At 42.9% G+C, this 21115-nt stretch overlaps 1 protein-coding gene across 18 annotated transcripts in view; it reads left to right on the forward strand.

Moving 5' to 3' along the window:
* Nucleotides 1–21115, forward strand: part of PALM2AKAP2 (PALM2-AKAP2 fusion) — a 248857-nt gene that overhangs the window by 197762 nt on the left and 29980 nt on the right. For 2 of the 18 annotated variants that reach the window (XM_040655301.2, NM_001396581.1), the window contains exon 1: nt 351–593. The exons of the other annotated variants lie outside the window; for them this stretch is intronic. In XM_040655301.2, coding sequence (XP_040511235.1) covers nt 534–593 — 60 coding nt within the window. In that variant the 5' untranslated portion in view covers nt 351–533. Of the gene's footprint in view, nt 1–350; nt 594–21115 lie in introns of those variants that run through there. 18 annotated transcript variants of the gene reach the window in all.

Here is a 21115-nt window from a genome sequence, read left to right on the forward strand (position 1 = left end):
AGATGCTGCACATTGCCAAAGAGAGAACACCACGCCCAGGAAGGGAAGGTGGGATCCATCCTTGCTGCAGGAAAAGGGAGTTCCTTTGAGCCCGGCTAAAACATAATAGCGAAAATAATGAAGTGACAAATCTTTGCAACAAACGTGAGAAATAGCTGAGATGATCTCTGATAGCTTCTAAAGTGGAGTCAAATGCCACCAGTGGAAACAAACAGATCCAAGATTTGCAGGGGAGGGAGCGACCTCCAGGAGGAGGAGTGGGAGGTTCAAAGGTTATCACCCTATTTATGCTAATTGAGTTTGAGCTAAGCTCTTCCTAAGAAAAAAGCCTCTTATTGAATTAGTTATTCAGTTCCTCCGGGTGCAAGTGGAATGGCTGTAGCTGTGTCTTAGATTCTGCTGGGGAGGCCATTGAAGTGTACAGCTGGAGGAACTGCTCTCAATTCAAGCATCCCTCTGATGAAAAGCAACCAGGAGACCTGAGATACTTGGGTGCCTTTTGCTATCTAGTCTGTCTACAGAAGCGGCCAAACATGTTCAGGTACACGGCACCCTGGCAGGTCCTCTGCTTGTCCATGGAGCAGGGGCTGCGGGTAAGAGCAATTTATTTTCATACTTTTGTTAAACATGCATAATTTGTAATCCTAAGAATGTGTTGTGAAGGACAGGCAATGTCAGAGATCCCTTCCACTGTAGCGGTGTGTAATGTTTATTCCTGCACTGTCTACTCCCATTTTGCTAGTGTTTAAGGAATGAGTAAGAGGATCTGTGTTGTGTATGAATATGTGTCTCTGCATTTCTATTCCTATTGAGCAGTACAATAGAGAAGGGCTTCTACGTCACTCTGTCCATCTGCAAGTGGAAAATACTGCAAATAATTTTATTTCCATAGTCCCATCTATCACTAAGCTTTTGAAAGATTTATAGGCATGAATTAATTAATTATACCTCACGGCAGTCTTAGGAGATGCGTGTTAAGGAAGGATTGAAGCCTGGATAAGTTAAGTATTTTATTCAAGGTCATGCAGCATGTTAGCAGCAGATAGGAGAATGAAATCCAGGTCTTCTGATTCTGAGTCCTTTTAGTTGCTTAATACGTGCTGGTTGTCTCCTAAATTGGATTGTCTTCAAGACTGTTAGCCTTGAGGACTCAAACGAAAGTACAGCAATTAACTGTAGCAGCAGAACAACTATGAGCAAGATTGACATCTGAAAAGTGTAAATTTAAATTAGCTTGGGATATCATTATTTGTATACTTACTCTTACAGTACATTGCAGTGTTTTTCCATGAAAGCAGTCCCCTGGTCTCTGATGGCATTTAATATGAAAGAGTTACTTTGCAATTCAAAAATACCTGTTGCATGCCCTCAACTCTCCTGATTTTATCTCAGCTCTTGAAATATTTGGTATGGGTTTTCCTTCCAGAAATGGCAAATGCCAGAAATACCTTCCATTCTTGAAATAGGTTTCTAGCCTCAAAATATCAAAGATGTACTAAAATATATGGCTTTTAAATATACTATACCCTGATTGGCTTTTTTCTGCCATCCCCCTGCTCTGAGTAAAAAGAAAATCAAAATTGAAGTGCCACTTCTCTAATTTTGTTTGTATACATTTCAAGGCTTGCTTCTTACTGGCTTTTATGATTTTTTAATATCATAAATCTCTCTGAGATATCAGAGTCAGTCTAGAAAGTGCGTACTTGGAAACAGAAGGACTGAGGCATACTAAACTGCTTTCCTCTACTTGGAGATCTTCTGTTTGTTGTTGTTGCCTGTTCATTCCGACTATGCCTTTTCTAATGCTTTCCATCCTAAGTGATCCAAACTATACAGGTTCTGTAGGTCACTTAATCATTCATTATGTAATCTTTGGGATGGAGCTGGTATTTTGTGCTGTCAACATCTATACAGCAGCCTTCCAAAGAACATAAGTAATCTCTCTTGTTTTAATTTGGGTAAATCAGATTTTAAAATGTATTTCAGTGAGTGTAAGGATAATGTCCTTATGTACTTGATGACCTCGGAAATGTCCAGTGTCTTGTCTTAAGTAATAAAAGGAACAAAAATTAATCCCAGATTTTATGTTTCTGCGTGCTTGTGACAATACAACACACACTATGTGTCGTTTGTTTAGTGGACTGGGAACATGGTGCCCTCACAGCATCATGATAACGTCCCATGCCTGTTTGGCATGGGAACTCTTAATGCTGTGTGCTCCTGGGCTGCTGGGTTATAGTTTTCCCAGCTTATTTATTTACTTATTTATCTTTGTTGTGGTGTCAAGGAGGGGTTGGGCAGCAGTAGGACTTCCAAAATGCTGATGCCTTTGAGAAGTCACCCCTGAACAGTGTCTCCAGGATGCTGGTGGGATCTCCTGCTAGAGTTGATCTAGATATAGTTAGAACAGAGTTATATGTGGATGGAAAGAGCTCAGTGTCCTTTCCACCCTGTAATGTCAATGAATTCTGGTATGGTTTGCCTGATTCCTCCTGTCCTGTTGGCTGCCCCAGCCCTCTGTAATTCCAGACACGTACAGGTGCTCATTGTGTTCACCCATGCACATACAACAGCAAGGCAGAGTAACATTTAGAAGCATCCACTGTGCCTTACTGTATTGGAAAAGCTTCTGGAGAAATACAAATCTGCAGTATGTTCACCTAGCTTTCACAGTTAGCAAGTCTTTAAAGATCCTTTTTGCAGAAGCTCTTACCATCTTTTTTTAACCCAGTGTCTTAATCTAGCATTACTGATATATATACATATATTCAGGAAGTTCTGTGCAATGCTTTTTTTGTCCCGGTTCCGTCTTTTTAATACAGTTCTGTGGTCGTAAGTTATAGGGTGTCTGAGGCGCCCCGTGTATTACCAGAAGCTGTAGATGAGAAGAAAATTTGGCCATGTGTTCAGTGAATCCCTGGAGGCATGACATTCTTCACTGAACTGTATGCACTGCAGAGTGCTTCAAGTACTAGAGCAATGACAATAATTTCAGGATGTTCGAATCCAAATGCACTAAGGTGTCAGAAAACAGAATGCCAGTATTGGCTATGGTTCAGTCTCTGGGCTTCGATTCAGGATACCAACTGAGCCAAAAATTAAATAGGATGCCTGGGGAACATACTTATCAGATTTTCATTTGCCCACTTTCTGTCAAAGAGGTTGCAAGATTAAAATCCTCCACTGTCACTGCAGTACAGTTGTGTGGTTGTGATACCAGCTCAAACAAGGAAGTGTGTATTTCTGGTCCAGTGAAATCTGCCGGGCAGGTGGCTGACTCACTGAAGTAAGTCAGGCCGTCAGCTTTCTTTCCTTAGCTGCTTTCTTAAAAACTGGCAGAGATGGCTTTCCCATTAAAAAATGATACTGCACTCCCAAACACATGGTCATGCCTGCTATGCCATGCCAGCCTATGAAGGCACAGCCTGCTGTCCATAGCCATGTGTTCGTCACACACGTGCAAAGACAACTGTCTGAGATCAAGTTGGAAGCATTATTTACAGCTGTGCTCAGGAGGAGTAAATTCCACAGGATTTTCTGTGGGTAGGAAGCTTTGAGGCAATGATGGGGAAGCTGCCTGTGGCCCCTGGGTTACAGTTCTGCCTTGCAGATTTCGAAAACAAACAATATCAGTTAATACAAATATTTGTTTATTTCCACCAAGTATCTGTGTTTCTCGATTGAAATGAGCTAACTATTCTAGCCAGCAATAAATTTCATGTTAACTTTTGCCTTTGCAGGCATTTCTTTACATTAATATTTATTAAATCATATTAATTAGACAGCTGATGAGAACATGCAGTTGACCTTTCTGGAGGAATGCTGCAATATTTCATCCTTGCTGTTTATGCAAGCCCGTGGGCTATCCAGAATCTCCATTTAGCATTTCATGCTTGGAAGACTGTGCTACTCACCTTTGACATGCATAAAGGCTGCCTTCCGCACTAAGACTTCAGGCCTACTCCTGTGGAAACCAACAGCAAAACTCCTCTTGGTTTGAGTGGTGTGATAATGGGTGTATGTGGATTCTGTGGCCATAGTTAGATGGTACTATTTATAGTGGTGCCCTCAGTTTGTTTTCCTTTAACGTTATTGCTAGGGGCTTTGGAGTTAGCACAGATGGGATTAGTGAAAAGACAGCCACCTCTGGTCTCCTGGTGCACAGCAAAACTATTCTAGGACTAATTAGGAGCGCATTTAGCAATGTGGTTTTACCAGTCATTTGATTTAATGAATGCTGCTCATTTAAAAAGCTGTAATTTGTGCTCAACCCGTAGGAAGCAAGGAGGAACTGCAGGAACATAAATTCTCCAAAGCAGAGGCTCAGCCTATCCAGGTGTGTGACTTAACTGTTGAGTGCTCTGTGTTTGCAATAAATTGTTTTGAGTTTAAGCTCAGATGAAACTGAAAGGCTTTATCTGCAAAGGTAGATACAGTCCTTTCATTTCAACGAGGTACATTTTGCTCACTTCAGAGCTGTTTTTCCTTTGTACACATGTATTTATTGCAACATCTCCAGATTTTAGTGCATTTTAAGGTGGCATGCTAACAGCAAGACTTGGAAGAAGTACTCAGGTTATGATTGCGTTCAGATAATGTTTCTAGCTGACAGTTCTCAGATTCTAACTACCATACATTAACTCCAGCACTTCAAGCAAATAAATTCCCGTAGGTAACCAAAGCTGTTCTCATTATGTCTTCAGTGATTCAGATGAATTAACTCCTGGCTTGTTCTCTTCAGAGTACAGAGCAGATACAATTTCCTGGCATTTTCCAGGAAGGAGGTTCTTGAGACTGATTTCTAATGTAACTCTTCAGTCCGTACAACAATCTGTGTGCCCAGACACATTGACACGGTGGAAAATCATCATCCCAGCTTGGAACTGGAGTGCCATTTCAGACCAGTAGTCTGTCTTGGTAACAAGTAAATACAAAAACTTCCTAGGAGGAGCCGACTCATGCTTGATGTTATGCAGCAGCAGCAGATGACTCTCTGATTACATAGACTGTGATCGTGCATTTCCAGTCCTTTTCTCAGCATTGAAGAAGAAAGGGCAGCAAACATGCAGCGTGGCTGGATGGCCCTTGCTTATCAGTGGTTACATCCCTCCTGTGTTGCCAGTCTTTCTGGCTCTTAGTTTCACAATAGTTAGCATTCCTCTTAAACTTTCAGGTCATACAATTGAAGAAGTACAGCAAAAAAATTGGCTTGCTTTAAAAATAGTTAAAGGAAAGTTGCTTGCTTTTTCTGGTTGCAGAGAAAAGCTCTCAAATGTCAGGTTGACCTCCAGGGGCTTAAAAAGGCACAAGAAAAATAAAAAGGATTCTATAAAGAGAGTTTTGTGCTTTTTAAAGGAGTTTCTTGATTTTGGAGGGCTTCAGTAATGATGTCTGAGCAAATGGAATTAGTCAGTTTGCTGTGTGATTAGAGAGATTTAGTACCATCAAATCCAAATGGCATTTAAGCCACTTCTAGCTTGTTCCTCTTGCAGCGAGATGCTCCTGCTTCTGCTTTTCGAAGGTGATCCCACTTCTTTGCAGCTTTTATTTTCCCTCTCAGCTTTCAGGTTTTAGTGTTGACCCCGTGTGGGACAGGTCTGCCCAGGGTGTGGAAGCATTCATTGCCATTTGCTTTTCACAGAAGTTGGGTGTTCAGCTGCATGGGCTTTCATTCTCTGCTCTTCATTTCCTTTATCTAGGTGCAAAACTACTCCACACCTGAGAGAAATAATAGTCTGTTAACTAGGGTGATGTTATTTCTACGCACTCAAACAAAGGAAAGGGTGTCTTTGAAGACAGTTGTATGGCTTCATCATCATAATCTCAAGCATCTCAACACTGAACTGCTCCTTTCTATTTAAGTAGATATTATGCACAGCATTCTTAGCAATTTGTGCTACCTGACACATTTTTTTCAAAACTAGTGCTGAGACAGCATGTCTGATTTTCATCAGTGAGGTACTAAACCAAAGTATGTAACCTAGGTGTTGGATTACATCCATCATGTGCAGCTGATTCCATTTTACCTGGTTAATAGACACTTGGCTTTGCAGTGTCTTTTGACAATCTGTAATCAGCTTTACAAACATTGTTAATGTGGTGCAGTTGAAGAAAGTTCTCTTCCATCATGCTTCAGCCAATGAAACCTCTTCCCATGACAAGCCTACAGTTGTTCAGGGATAATGATGTATTCTATTCTGGCGTATTCTGTTAATCGCCCATCTTTAATCCTGATAACTAAGTGTTGAATTAGACACAGTAACATAATTAGAACAAACAATTACATTTTTAATGGATTGAAGAGAAGGCTTGTGGGAATGGTGTTTGAATACCTGTCCTTTAAGGATTTGAGAGTGGTATTTCAGGGAAAAGAAGACATTTTCAATTTTCTCTTGAAAACTACAAATATCATTTGTTGAACATTTATATTTTGGTATGTTAAAGAAGAAGAAAAAAAAAGAAACACGGCATGAACAGTGCTTTCTTGTATATTCCATAACTTGCAACTCAAACCTTGTAAAAATCAAAGTTCTAAAAGTAAGATTTCTGTGGGCTTTAAAAGCAAAAGTAAAAGGACGAACGTTTTTAATGAGAGGTGATCGGCTGAAGGGAAGTGGTAAGTTCCCATACTGAAGTCCAGAGATATTTATCTGGTTGTCCTTAAGTAGCATGGTAATTTCAAAAGAAGAAATCCTGTCCCAAAGTTGAGGAAATCTGAATGAGAAAAATATGTTAGTAATTCTGGGACCTCAGTACCTAATTTAGAATATTATCTTCTAAAAGCAAGAATGCTTGGACTTTTCTTCACGTTTCCTTCCCTGTAAATCTATTTGTGTTGATATCGAGCATCACTGTTGGCAAAATGAAGAGTAATACCCTCAGTAACTCTTGCTGCTGGTCACTGAAAGCAAGGTTTCTGAATGCAACATGAGAACCAATCCAAGGAGTAATATAGGCACCAGAGGAATAATTCAGCCAATATTAACAAAAATCAGAAAACCAGAAGACCACAAGTGGGAGCTCCAGACATCCACAGAACTTGCTCCTAACACCAAAGAATTGCTTCACAGGTGCAGACTATCATGCATTCACCTCACTTGACCTCAGCCTGAATTTAGAATTTGTATCTTAACACCATGGATGTAGCAATCCCAGTGGTTTGTTGGCCAGTGGAACAGAAATGAAATAACGGTGTCAGGAGACCCTAGAAATGGTGGAAGAATAGAATAAGCAGGAGCAAAGGCAGGAGAAGATGAGGGATAAGCAGACCCATCCATCTGGAAGCAGAAAGTATAGGGAAGTCCTGTCATGAAACTGGAAAGAAATGGAAGTCCCAGCACCCTCAGTGTTGCAGGCTGGAGGAGGCAGAAGGAAGGTAATAAAGATCATGTGGGGCAAGGTTTCAGCAGGTTGTGTGATGGGTAACCAGAAGTGTCTTCCTATGTCGCCAGCTGAGAACCACATTTACTGTTCTCACTCAGTGAGAAAGGCTTTTGGCTCTGCTTCTCAAGCAGTTGTAGCTATAGGTTTGAGCATACAGCTGTATAACTTCACTGACGTTTTCTGGCACTAAAAAGAAACAGATCCTGATTATGTGCTCATAATTTCTTCTGGGCTCATTTTGGTATAAATTCTAACTAATTAAAACTTGGAAAGTCCTTGCTTGCCTTGTGCTGGGAAGCAAAATAATACCAGGATTTACGGGTAAAAAAATTGAACTTCTGCAGAATTCATTTTTTTGTTGTAACTCCCTGAAGAAAATATTGTCAAGCTGTAGCAATCATTAGGGAAAAAAGTTCTTGAGAAAAATCATAGTAAAAGGCATCATTAATTATAACCAACCCACATCCAGGCACCATGTCACCAGACGCTTAGCTGGAGGAAGGAACAGTACCGTTGATATCCATGATTCATTACATCCAAGGGCTAGAAGGTTTAAAGAGTCAGCTGTGATCATGTTATGACGAGCACTGTGACAGAGACGACTGGATTTCCCTAAATTGACTTCTGTTTGGATTAGAGCTTATCTTTTAGAAAAACATCCAGTTTAGATTCCACATGTCCAGCAAGGGAGCATTCATCACAGCCTGCATTAAATTGTTCCCTTCATTAATTATACTCTTAGCTAACAGTTTCCTGTTAGAATACATGCATTACTTTGCTCTTGGTCTCTCTTAACACTTCCCATTGCAGACAGAAATGCCTCATGCTCCCTTCTGGTCTGAAGCATTGGCAGCTTTGAAGTTTATTGAGCAATTGCTTCTTTTCTTGCATAACCTGCGGTCTTCGGAGAAGTTCTGATTTATGGTGTTAATTACAGTCTGCCTAACAATCCAAGAAACATTCTGAGCATCTCTCTTCACGTCTCACTATTGGTGAGCTAGCATGCTCTGGCTAGGAATTATCATTCTTATGGTGTGTGCATGGCCTCTGCTTTTCATTCATGCTGCTTTCACCTTGTCACTCATGCGTCCACCTCTTAGATTAGCTCTGGATGGGGCTGTCAGAAGGCTGTTATTGCTGTATTAAAACTGTGTTTCAAAAGCGTTTAGCATGTTGAGGTTTATAAATGGACTGTGCCTAGAGCTTCCAAGCATTAATCATATTTCCAGATGTACTGGTCAGGGTGAGGTGTCTTTGCAGTTTTGGTATAGTTGGGCAGTGCTTACAATATAGTTCATGTTACAGAATTGAAATGTGTTGATACTAGAGACTGCGCGACAGTAAATTTGTAACATTCATAAGATTTCCAGTAGAACCCATGTCTTGATCAAGCAGCGTGTTTAGTCACCTTTAGTCAAAATTTGGTGAGGGGATAGGGTGCACTCTCAGCAAGTTCTCTGATGATAGAAAGCTGGGAGAGGTGGCTGACACACCACAAGGCTGTGCTGCCATTCAGTGAGACCTGGGCAGACTGGAGAGCTGGGTGGAGAGGAACCTGATGAAATTCAACAGGGGCAAGTCTAGAGTGCTACAGCTGGAGAGGCATGCATCAGTACAGGTCAGGAATTGACCTTCTGGAAAGGAGCTCTGCAGAAAGGGACCTAGGCGTCCTGATGGACAGCAGGTTGCCCATGAGCCAGCATTGTGCCCTTGTGGCCAAGAAGGCCAGTGGTGTCCTGGGGTGCATTAAAAAGAACATGGCCAGCAGAGTGAGAGAGGTAATCCTCCCCCTCTACTCTGACCTGGGGAAGCCACCTTCCATGTCCATGTCCAGTTCTGGGCTCCTCAGTTCAAGAAGGAGAAGGGAGTCTGGCAGGGGGCCACAAAAATGATTGGTGCCTGAACCATCTCCCCTGCGAGGAAAAGCTGAGACACCTGGGACTGTTTGGCCTGGAGAAGAGAAGACTGAGGGAGATCTTATCAATGCTTATAAATACTACAGGACAGATGACAGGAGAATGGGACCAGGCTCTCTTCAACAGTGCCCAGTGACAGGACAAGAGTCAAAGGGCACTAACTGGAATGTCAGAATTTCCATACAAACATGAGGAAGAACTTCTTTACTGTGGGGGTGACAGAGCACTGGAACAGGCTGCCCAGAGAGGTTGTGGAGTCTCCTTCTCTGGAGATATTCAAGACCCTCCTGAGCACCTACCTGTGCAATCCTGTATGGAGCCTGATTTAGCAGGGAGTTGGACTAGGAAATCTCTACAGGCCCCTTCCAAACCCTACAGTTCTGTGATTCTGTGGTTATGCCATCATTTGCAAAGTTTTAAGTGGGACTGGCCTATGCTCCCATGCTGGCTGTGAGCAGACACATCAGAGAGTCACCATTTCTGTCCTCACGAGTGTTATCCATAGTGCCACGTATGTAATGCAGCTTAGAAGTCGTCAGGTTTTACGGGGTCTTGTACACTGGACTAGCCTGTTGTGGATCTGTCGCCTGTCCTTTGCGCACTGCCATGAAAGAGGACATTCAGCAGTCACTTGCATCCCTCACTGCAGTTTAAAGGTGAACCTAGCAGCCAGGCCGACTACAGCTTGTGTCATGAGCCCAGAATGGAACTTCAGCCAAACCTGAGAGTGAGGGTTCTGTGAATCAACTAGAGTGGTGGGAGGATGCACCAGACAGGTAGGAGTCTGGGCTAGCTTGGCTTTGAAGAAATGCCGCTAAGCACGTTGCAGATTTCTGCAGAGCTTCTGTAACAGCTGGATGCCACGTTACCTCACAAAGCCATGATCTTTTCTTTATCCTTTTGTGACTACACTAATTGGTAAGAAGAGACGTCACTGCTAACACACTGATAAGCACATTAGCCAAGTTGTCTCTTTGTCAGTTGCTGAGACCTTCAGAAGGTAGAAGTTCAGTGACTGGAGGCATAATATGCCTTTGAGTAAATTCTTCTTAGTTTGCTTTCCCAGCAAAGCTCTGTCCAGATGTGGTTTCAGAAGTTACCAGCTGACACCATACAAAATTGCCCAGAGAAGCTGTGGATGCCCCATCCCTGGGGGTACTTAAGGCCAAGTTGGATGGGGCCCTGGGCAGCCTGATGTGCTGGGTGGCAGTCAGTCCATGGTAGAGGGGTTGGAACTGGATGGGCCTTAAGGTCCATTCCAAGCCAAGCCATTCTATGATTCTGTGAAATGTTTTCTTGTCCATGTCCAAATGTATATGCTGTAATGGTGCCCACCGAGCAGAGTATTAGAGTGCTGTGCAAACAAGAACTGAGTGGAATGGCAGCATGCTCTGACACAACCAACCAGAGGTCCCAGCTGGGGCAAATGGCCACTGGGTCCTTTGCCTCCCAGCAGACAAGCAGAACAGCACTTTTGCTTGGTTCAGAGAAGTAGACTGCTGTGGGGATGTTTTAAATAAAACATCAGCACACTATGAAGCAGTCTGGGTAACTTTTTTGATGAGGTGGTAGTAAATGTTAAGTAGCACTGTACATTTTTTCTGTCTGAATCTCAAATTCTTTGACATTGCAAGTCACGTCTGTAATCCAGTTTTGTTTTTCCCTTGTGGACGGGACCTTGAAAGATCCCCCCAAAAGTTGCCAAGTTGAACATCTGAAAGGTCAGACGTTCACATCTCAGTGTACACACGTCAGTAAGGTGTAGCTGCGTCTGACCTCAAAAGCACTTCCTAAGGCATCGGGATGCAGATTTAGGAGTTCGGCTTTAAGCTCCAGCGTTCCAGTGCTTTTGTTCTAAGTGCATGGCCTGCAGTGTTTGTGGTTCCAACAGACGACAATCTCTGCTTTCAGTACACCTGGAGCTGGTCCAGCTCTCTGCTGTTGTCCGTGTGCAGGCTCCCGCGCACCATTCCAGAAGAGAGGCTGTTTTCCATGTTCATCCCACTTGCCAACAGCAAAACAGCTCGGTTGTCTTCAAGTGGTTTTTTACAGCGAGTCACTTTTTAATAGTGCATCGTATCCTTGTCTTCGCAGGAATTTTGTGGTAGTTCTGAAGCTGTGCAAAGATTATTAGTTTTATTTGCCTTTTAATGCTAGACCTGCTAAGAGGATTCTTTTTTTTTTTCCACCTGTGATGTAAGAATTGTTAAACACCATCTGAGGAAAACGCATTGTTATTTATAGGTAAATCCAATTATTCCGTTAGCTAATGGATCTTAAAAATAGCTGAAAGAAGTGGTCATTCATACATTTTCCAGCAGTGGACCACTGCTTTCTCCCATGAAAAGCATCCTTTCTGATGAAGTAATTGGTGAGAATTCAGTGTTGGGAAAGGGGAAGGAGATCTGTTAGCATAACTTTATCATGTGTTGTAGATAGCAGACAAATCAGCGCTTGTTGAGCCACTCTGTAATTGCATTAGTCTGTAAACTTCTGCTGGCCTGATTTCCTCTCTTATTAAACTGAATGAGAAGAGTTGGAGGCTTGGGTTCTTGCACACATAGATCAGAGATTTCCTTTTTTGGAAGTCTGTTCTACTGGCTTGTTTTTCCATTAAAAATAAGACATGTTTTTGGTCTGGTGCTATTTTTTGTTCTGCCAAAAAACTGTAGTGCATTAAGCCCTGAATGTAAAAAATGTTCAAAAATGTTCGTTTGTTCTACACTAAATTTATTTATAGCTCGAAGATCTCACATGCTGAGGTCTGCCAGCATTAAGTCATCATCGTAAGCAGTATAAATTGAGTTCTAATATTAGCTGTTGCATTTGTTTTTCTAGTTTGTAACTAATTCAGGTCCTTGCCTTATTTTGAATGTGTCCATTTTGATAAATGATATTTATGCTGACAGGGCACCCACTGTGCTGCTGTCTGTCAGTTAGTGACTTGCAGAACATTAAAAAAGGAAAAAAAAATGCATGTTTATCCTCCTCATAATGATTTCTTTCTAAACAAAGAAGTTCTTGTGAACCTGTCAGTCAGTCACAGAAATCACCAGACTACCTGTCATCGGGGGCAAAAAAGTGCTGCATCAGTTCTTATTGCTGTGTGAAAACCAGCTTAAAGTTTTCTCCTTTATCCTGAGTTCTGTCCTCTTGAGAAGCCATTGGGGGCAACACGGTGAGCCAGGTGCTCGTGCATTGTTCGGGAACCTGAGGCAGGAAGTGGGAGCTGTGTACCAGGAGCAGCTCTGCTGAATCAGCCCCAGCCCCACCGTGCCCCTCAGAGCAAGTGTGCAGCCATGGTTTGTCCCAGATCTGCCGTGTGGCCAAACAGAGAGCCCTGCTCAGACAAACTCCAAACAGCGCTCCAAAGTTCGGTCTCTCAGCCTGGAAGTGATTGCAGCTCCAGTGCTTTCACATTAGCTGCTAATAAGGCATCTAAAATCTTAGCATCAATCCCCTTCTTGCACTCTAAAGTCCCATTTACTCACCAGTAAATTAGAACAGAGGCAGTGAGAAATAAAGTGAATGTAATACTTGACCTGCAGTTGGGCAGTGATCTCCACCAGGGTTTGGCAGTGCCCTTCATACGGTTATCTGCCCACCTGTTGAGAGAAGAAGGACAGATGTACTGGTCTAGCAGGGACTCACACCTGAGCATTTAGCTTTACTGTGCTGGACAGAATGTACCAAACAGCCAGAAGAGCTTGTGACTGCACGTACACTGTGAACAGAGCCTTTAAAGCATTCATTAAAATGTTTAGTGAGGGATGTGGAGGTTTTGGATTTCCAGTAGGATAAAGACCTGTAGGCAAGAACAATTAAGGAAAAAAAAAAAAACAGCAAAACCTGAGCAGAATATCTATAGACTGCGCTGATACTGTGCTTTTTGTTTTGTTTTGTTTTGTTTTTTTTGAAGCCTCTGTAGTGTTGCTCCAAAATACTGCACTGGCATGAGAAATTTCTCCTAAAGACCACACAGCATTTTACTGACAGCCATCCTTCCCAATGTTTTGTTTTGTGCATGTAGGTGGAAGGCTTCAAAATGGGCAAGTTTTGTCTGAACTTGATGCAGGAGCAAAAACCTGTGAACAGAGGTGTGGTTTCCCTCTGATGGCCGTGTGTCCCTTCATGGTGCTCTATTCACAGGACAATAATTCAGCCCATCCTACCTATTTAATGGTGCTTGTTTGCTCTACCTCTCTTCCTTGCTCCATGTTACAATTCCAAGTATCATTTTGGCCCTGCTTACTCAATAAAAAGAAGAGATTTCCTGCATGCAGGGAGAGGAGGTGCTGGCACAGAGCTATTCATCAGCAGCTCCCAGGTAGAGCAATGCAGACACAATTCAGAGCCTTTCTGCATCCTGAGGGCAGCTTCAGGTTGTTTCGGCTTGGTAGCAGTCTTACACAGCCCCTTAGTCAGGGGCTGAACATCCACAGCGTTGGTTAAGTGCATGAGTGGGTGGTCTTTCAAGGAAGGCAGGCATTTTAAAGATGCTTGATTGAGATCATTTTGTAAAATTGAGATAATTTCTGGAAATGTTTTGAAGTACCTGAGTAATTTCTGTGTGGTTTGAGGTCTCTCTATGGAGGAACTGGAGAAATGCAAGGTGTTGTTCTGCCCATCATCCCTGCAGCAGAAGAGGAGGTACTTATGGGCTGTATGGGTTTCTTTTTGCACCTACTTTTTCCAGAGTGTGTCCCTTAGTACATGCCCTTGTGGTTCCATCCTGTGTTGCCTCTGTAATTTATTAATCACATAGGAACATAGGTTGGAAAGAGCTAGGCGGCTTTCTGCCGACCTACAGCTTGCCATTGGAATCGCCTATATGGGCGCATGCATAGCTATGTGAGATGATGCTTGGCTTCAGTCACCCTCTGGCCCTGCAGCAGTTACCACCAGAGGACTCATCCCTCTGCAGTTCCTCCTAGCTATACAAAATGGCAGGAGGAGGAAGAGGTGGACCCTGGAGATACGATCTCTGTGACTGCCAGGTGTGCCAAAGCTGGGAGAGCTTCCCACAGCCCAATAGGCAGCTGCAGGCAGAACACACTGCCTAGTGCAGTGTTGGCAATTGCTTCCCAGAGCCCAGCAGTCTTGTCATTGTTAGAGCCTTAATTTGCTCAGCATCTGGGTTGAGCCCAAGAAATCATTACGGGTTGATTTTATTGTTTGCTGTCTCTATTGTTGTAATATGAGGAGGGAATTAGAAACAAATGTCTCAGTGCTGATGTTTGCATAGAGTGTGAGATAGCACATCAGCTGAGAGACCAACACATTACCCCAGACTGCAGCTGAACTCTTCAAAATGCAAACCAGGAGGACTGCTGGCAGTTTATGAGCCATGCTTCAGTGTCACATTCTGAGTTCAATTCATACAGAGAATCTCAGCAGAAGTAAGCTAGTGCAGAAGTGGGGTGAACCAGCTCAAACCACAGTACTTGTTCCATTGCATCATGCTGCATGGAAGAGCATGGCGTGGTGCACTAATCACCAACTCTTAGATTGAAATGCAAGCGGATGGTACGTGGGGGAAGTCAGGGGAGGAAAAGTGACAAACAACACAAGAGAAATCTCAAAGGAAAACCAAGACCAGTAAAAAGAAGAGAAAACTATGGAAAAACCCAGAAAAAAGAAATTGCAGGCACATGTTGGTATGGGTGGTCATCATTCCTAGCTCACTAGCTCCCGTTCCTCAGTTAGCAGCAGCCCTCCCATGGAGCCACTGCAATGCTCATGGCTTCCCAAGAGAAATGTGGCAGAAATTATGGGAGGTCTGATGTCATGTCTCAGGGTCCCTTGCACAGTTGGCAAGACTTCTGTCAACAGTGAACATCTTTGTGAATAGGTATGTCTTGAAGATGCCACTGCCTGCAGAAGTGCACCCAACAGTCATGCCCCATGTAGACACGGCAGAGCACCTGGAGGGTGGGTTTTGGCAGCTGAGAGAGCCACCATGTTTCTTCTCACTTTTTGTCCCTCGGCATGTCAACTGCTGCATTTGTTAGATCTTGCAAACTGTGATTATGAGCTGTTCTGGTGGATCATTTGTAAGAAACTCCTCTGTCTCTGTTAGGCCAGAATCCCCTGATTTCCAATAAAAAGGCATTTAGTTGAAATGCAAAAGGCATTGAAGAGGGAGCACTCCCTGTCTGAATTCAGTGGAACCATTTCTCCATGACATAATGTCTCTGGCACACCACCCTAGCATTTCAGAAAGCTTCAGAATGAATATTGTGGGTTCACATTGAGTGTTCAAGGTGTTCCCAACTACTACCATCTATTTTTATTTTGTCAAAATGATGCAGAGAAGTCCTACAGCGAGGGAATACCAACGCTGTTAAAAAAAGAGGTTGGGGGAGAGGAGAGGGAAGAAGATGAACAGTTTTCCCCAGATAAGTGTCAGGTTAATAAACTGGTTTACCCAAAAGCACGAGATCTGTATGGTATGATCTGAGGTCTATCTATACCTAACACTTTCTAATATATCTAGGGCCTTGATCTTGCTATCTAGGTTGAATCTCCAGTGAAAAGAAACTGACAAATATGGCAGAACAGCCTGATAGAATATTACTCATAGAAACTGTCCTATAAGCTCTCTTAATTTCACAGGACTAGAGATTTATGTAGAGTTTTTCATCATCAGTCCTTAAGTGAGCAGAAATAGATGTGTAAGACAATAACTCTGGAGAAAAAATAGTCATTGAAAGTCATGTTGTGATGCACTTACACAATAAAACGTAAGCTCTCCAGCATATTTAAAGAATTAGCCATTTAGTGTCTTTGTCTTTAAAACCCTCTCTGTAACAAGGTTTTGGTATTGTATGTCTTTGATTTCGATTGATTTTTCCTTTAAAATGGACGTGACTTCGGTAGCCTCGGATACATTTCAGGATGGACTACGTGTAAACCCATAGGCATATGGCTCAACTTTCGGAACATGTTGCCTTTCCTTATGATTATATGAATTTTAAGTGTATGTTTTCCTGACTGGTCCCAGCACACGTTGTGTAGCCTGGGAATTTCTTGTCTCAGTGTGCCCCAAAACAGAAATGTTCCTTCAGCATTCTTCTTCACGTCAGTCTCCAAAGTGTGAAGGGCAGTTGAGATATTTCTAACCCAGCATGTTTTTAATAAGAAAATATTATTGCATCAGGAGGAGTATGCTTATAGTGGACCATAGTGCTTTTTCAGCGCATTTGCTGTTGGCAAACCCATTCCTGTTTTTTCCTGTTCACTTTGATAGCTGAATCTTATCTCAGAAGGCAGTGCAGTTTCAAGGGGATCCTGTATGCCCAGAATTCATCTTCTGCCACAGCCTCACCTGCCTGGAAAGATATTTGCACTGATTAATTACTTGAAGAGTTAACCAGGTTTTAACACTGTGTGTAAGATGTCATTCCAGAACTATGTTGATACCTCTTTGCACACTGCCATCAATTTGGAGAAGCTTACTTTTATGGCAGGCATCATTATAAGAAATTTGTAGGAGTAGGAAAAGAAGCCAGTGCCTTGACGGAAGCTTACAGATTGGGCCCTGTTGGAAAACTGAATAATTGCCTTTAAATACTAGAAAATGTACTGCAGCTAAGGACTGCATGTTTGTGTTTCTTTTGTACCTGAAGATTCCTTACTAATTCCTGATATGCCTTTGCCCATTTGTTGAGCAGCAGAGTGCTCACCTTGATGTGGAGGTCTGCAGTCTTAATGGATGGCAACATCCTGTGTGTGTGTTAGATGCATGCTTATGATTTAAGCCATGATCAACAGACATCTTCTGTCTGCTTATCCCACACCTTTCATAGAATTGCAAGTTTGTGGATTTCTGAAAGGTTTCAGTGAAATGAACGTTAACTGATCTTTGAGACCAGGAAAAATGTTTCTCCTCAGTGAAATGCAGGTGTCTTTCAGGAAAGGTGCAGTTATTTGAATTCCCAGTCTGCTGGGATTTCTCCTTTCTTGCTTTCTCTGTGTAAGTTTACTTAAATACTGTGTCTGCTCAAAGCTGGGCATCCCTCTGTCTGCAGCAGCCCCACAGATTCTTGGGTTATGCTAGGAGGAACTTGCTGTAAGCCTGCTTTATTTAATTATTGAGCACAGGCAAATGGGAGCTTCTCCTGATAATACCCAGGTGCTTCTTCCAAAACCTCAGCTAACCTGCAGGCAGCCTGAATGCTGACTTCGAACCTCTAGCTCCCCCTAATTCCGTAGGTTTGCTACAAATATGGAGAAAGGTTTGACACCACTGAAGAAATGCTAACTCCCATAACCCTGAGATACCTTCTGTGCTTTGTCTGCACAGAATATGTAACAGCAAGCTTTAAATGCTCAGATTAGGTTGAGTGAGCAGAAATCAACAGGCGTAACTGATTGGGAGGGCTGGGAGTTACCTAAACATTTTGTTCTGTTTTAAAACAAACACATTTCTGTTGGCTTTTTCAGAATTCCCAAGGATCTTTGTTTCCAGCCACCTTATCTAAACAAATCAAAACAAACTCTGTGCACGCATTCCTTGCTACCACAATAAGTGGCTTGTTTTTAACTTTTTTTTCTTTTTTTCCTTCCCACCTTTTCCTTTCTGTTAGCTTGTGGAACAGCTTCATCATGTAGGGTGATGGGTTAAGTGCTATCAGTATTTAAAATCAATCATGGGGAAGCTTTCTCACGTTTTTCAGGGGCAAGAGCCCACACAGCACAGCTCTCGTGGGCTACAGGCAGAGCTGCCCTCTGACTCCTTGGGTGTCCACCTGGCGCTGGGGAGCACGAAGCAGATGAAGATGGCTTCAGCAGTCCATAGTGGCTTCCTGTTCTCTTCTGGGAGCTTGGGTCAAGCCAGCTTGAATTACCTCACCTTTACCACAAAGCAGAAGCTCAACTGCTTGCTTACCTCTCTGATCAGGGATGCTGAGACAACGAATGGCTTTCCCTTCATACGTAGCTTACAACAAATATTAAGTGATTTGTTATTTCCAATTCTTCTTTTTGCTCGAGAAGTAGACACAGAGAAGAACAACAAACATTTACTGTAACTATATGAGAAACACAGCTTCGGTAGTGGCATGCCATATGACCTTTCTAACTTGTTTTTCCAGACATCATCTTTCCATGACACCTTGCGGTGCCAGCTGATGGGCATCTGTGGCTCCAGCCCTTGTGATTTTGACAAGTTGCTTTACATTTGCTGTGCTGGGAGTTGTAAGCATGGCACACGCTACTTCGTCTCTGAACTGATAATGCCCCCGAGCACCATTTTTTAGGGCAGTCAAATGTGAATGCATCTTCTAAGTTTTACCTATACCGCATGGGAAATAAGAAAGATGCACACATTCAAGCCAAAAAGCATCAAGAGAGGGCCTCCAGATACTCTGTGGGTTGGGTGGAGCACAAACTCTTGATTCTCCTCATAGCTGAAGGTTTCTGGTGTGCAAGTCCTCCTTGTATTATCCAGCTTGTCTCTCCAACAGGAATACATGTACTTGTGAGTATGAGTACATGTTCCCCACCTTGAGTCACCCACAGGATGCAAAGCACTAGTGCAAAACAAGAGCTCTGTGCTGCCTTATCAAGCTTTGGTATGATATTTCCTTGAGGGAATGGATTTTGGTGGCCATTTTCTGAGAACTAACTCCGAGCAGCTATTCTCCTGCTGTCTTTTTCTGAAGTTTGGGTGTCCATGAAGGGGTCTTGTGCTGGAGAGTTTTGGGATGATAGCAAACTGTCCTTGCAGCCTGTCCACAAAAATTGGTTCTGTTTCTGCCTGATTCTGGTTGTCTTCTTGAGAACAGTAGGTCTGGTTACAGCACCAGGGGAAATTAAACTGACAGAGCCAATTTGTTCTCATATAATAAATAGTAGTGGCCTTTGGGCTTAGAGCGCGTGATTTCCACATCTGGAGAAGGAAGAACAATTAAGATTGCTCACCAGATTAAATTCTTTCTAATTGCCGGTTATTAAATAGCTGCTGGAACATCAGGAAATGTCCAAGAAAACTATTTATTTTTTCACAAGCATTTTTACGCCTATTATAAAAGGCAGGACAGACTTTTCTCTGATCCACGGATGCTGTAAGCAGATATGTTGCTCTCCTTGCTGAAAACTGAAAATCAGCTGATGAGCAGGGCCCCGTGACCAGCATCACAGTGGGGTGGCAGGGAGGCAGGGGAGGGGGGACTGCAGTGTTATTCCCTTTTAACGTGGTGAGAATGCTGAAGGACAGAGAAATTAACTGTAAAGACACGGAACCAGTCAGTGGCAGGGCTGACATGAGACTGGAGAGGTCTGACTGTGTTCCTTATGGCTGTCATTTTACGCTGGATTTCTTGTACATCTGACCTTTACACCCATATTAATTTCTCGGACAGCTTGGTGAAGTAGCGTTACAGAGAAAATATTAAAAATGAGAGGGAAATCCTTACAATGTTAATCAGTTGTTATCAGTCACATGCTTGAGCACCACTTCTACTTCCCATTGCCAACCCTACGGGGCACTTTCCATTTTGCAGTCCCAGTAAAATTTGGCTTAAGCAGATACCTGGAGATAACAAAGTCCGAAGATAATGAGTTGAAATGGTGGCTCTGGTCTCTTAAGAGCTTCCTTCATGCACAGGAAAGTTTGTAATGATACAGAGGAGAGAGATAACACTTTGCATAACGAGATGCGTGTTGTGAAAAGGTTGTTGTTGCAGAATGAAGTGGGGGAATACTTCTAGCATTTGTATTTTCTTCCACTATTGCATCATAACCAGAAATTGCAACGAGCATTTGTAACTTGAGATGTCTGGCTCTCAGAGACGTTTGCAGAACGTATTGTGCCCCACACATCTCTTGATGGTCTGTCAGTGAGAGCTGCTTTGAACTAAAGATGTCTTACAAAGTTATAGGTTGAGCTGGCTGGTCAAACTCTTGCTTATGCAGTTCTTCTGCCTGCAAAGGGCGCTTCAGGTGTGGAGAGAGGCAGTCTTGCAGCCAGGTAGAGTCCAGGTTCTTTTAGCCCTTCTCATTGAGAAAAACGTTTAACTCAGCACTAAAACAGGAAATAACTTGCCATTCTGAAAGGCAGGTTTGGCTTCAGACTTGAGGTTCCTCGGGTCGACAGCCAAAAATAATGAGCTGCTCACCTCACACTAGCTTTTCATATACACAGATCCAGATACAGCATTAATATATGTATGCTTTAAATTTGGAAGGTTTAGAGACCTGAAACAGGTAAATCACTTTGAAATTATTTTTTATTAATAGCAGCAGTAGCAGCGCTGTTGGGTTTGGTTGTTGCTGGTAAGGGATGTCTGTTACTTCCCTCTGCTGGTGCCCTTGGTCAGACGTGGTCAGCAGCCATGCATACACGCACCCAGACACATCTACAGCTTCACGGACAATCTGTCATCAGCTGCAGTGGCACCCCCCAGCACCAAAACCCTAGCTGCCCAAACTATTCTCCAACAGCCAGACTGCACTGAAGCACGTGGAATGTGCCAGCAAGTTTTTTCAGACCTGCCCAATTTTGAACACATACAGATTTTTTCTTTAAAACAAAGCAGGAAAGGGAGAGGCTGAAGAGCAGAAGCAGCAGGAAAGTAAATTAACATGTCGTACTTAGTTCACCAGATGTAGACCAGTAAAATGTTCCATTCCAACCCTGAAGCTGTATCATCTGTCGTGACATGTGTAAGGTCATCCTAGATTCAATCGATTTAAACCCAAAGTCAGCTCACATCTTCAGGTTTAACTGCTGAGCCCCCAGGAAATCTAACCCTGGGGTACTCAAATGCCACATCCCACAGGCAGCAGCGGTGAACAAGTGCGGGCCTGCAGGA

The sequence above is a fragment of the Gallus gallus genome, chromosome Z, assembly GCF_016699485.2.
Source record: "Gallus gallus isolate bGalGal1 chromosome Z, bGalGal1.mat.broiler.GRCg7b, whole genome shotgun sequence".
NCBI lineage: Eukaryota > Metazoa > Chordata > Aves > Galliformes > Phasianidae > Gallus > Gallus gallus.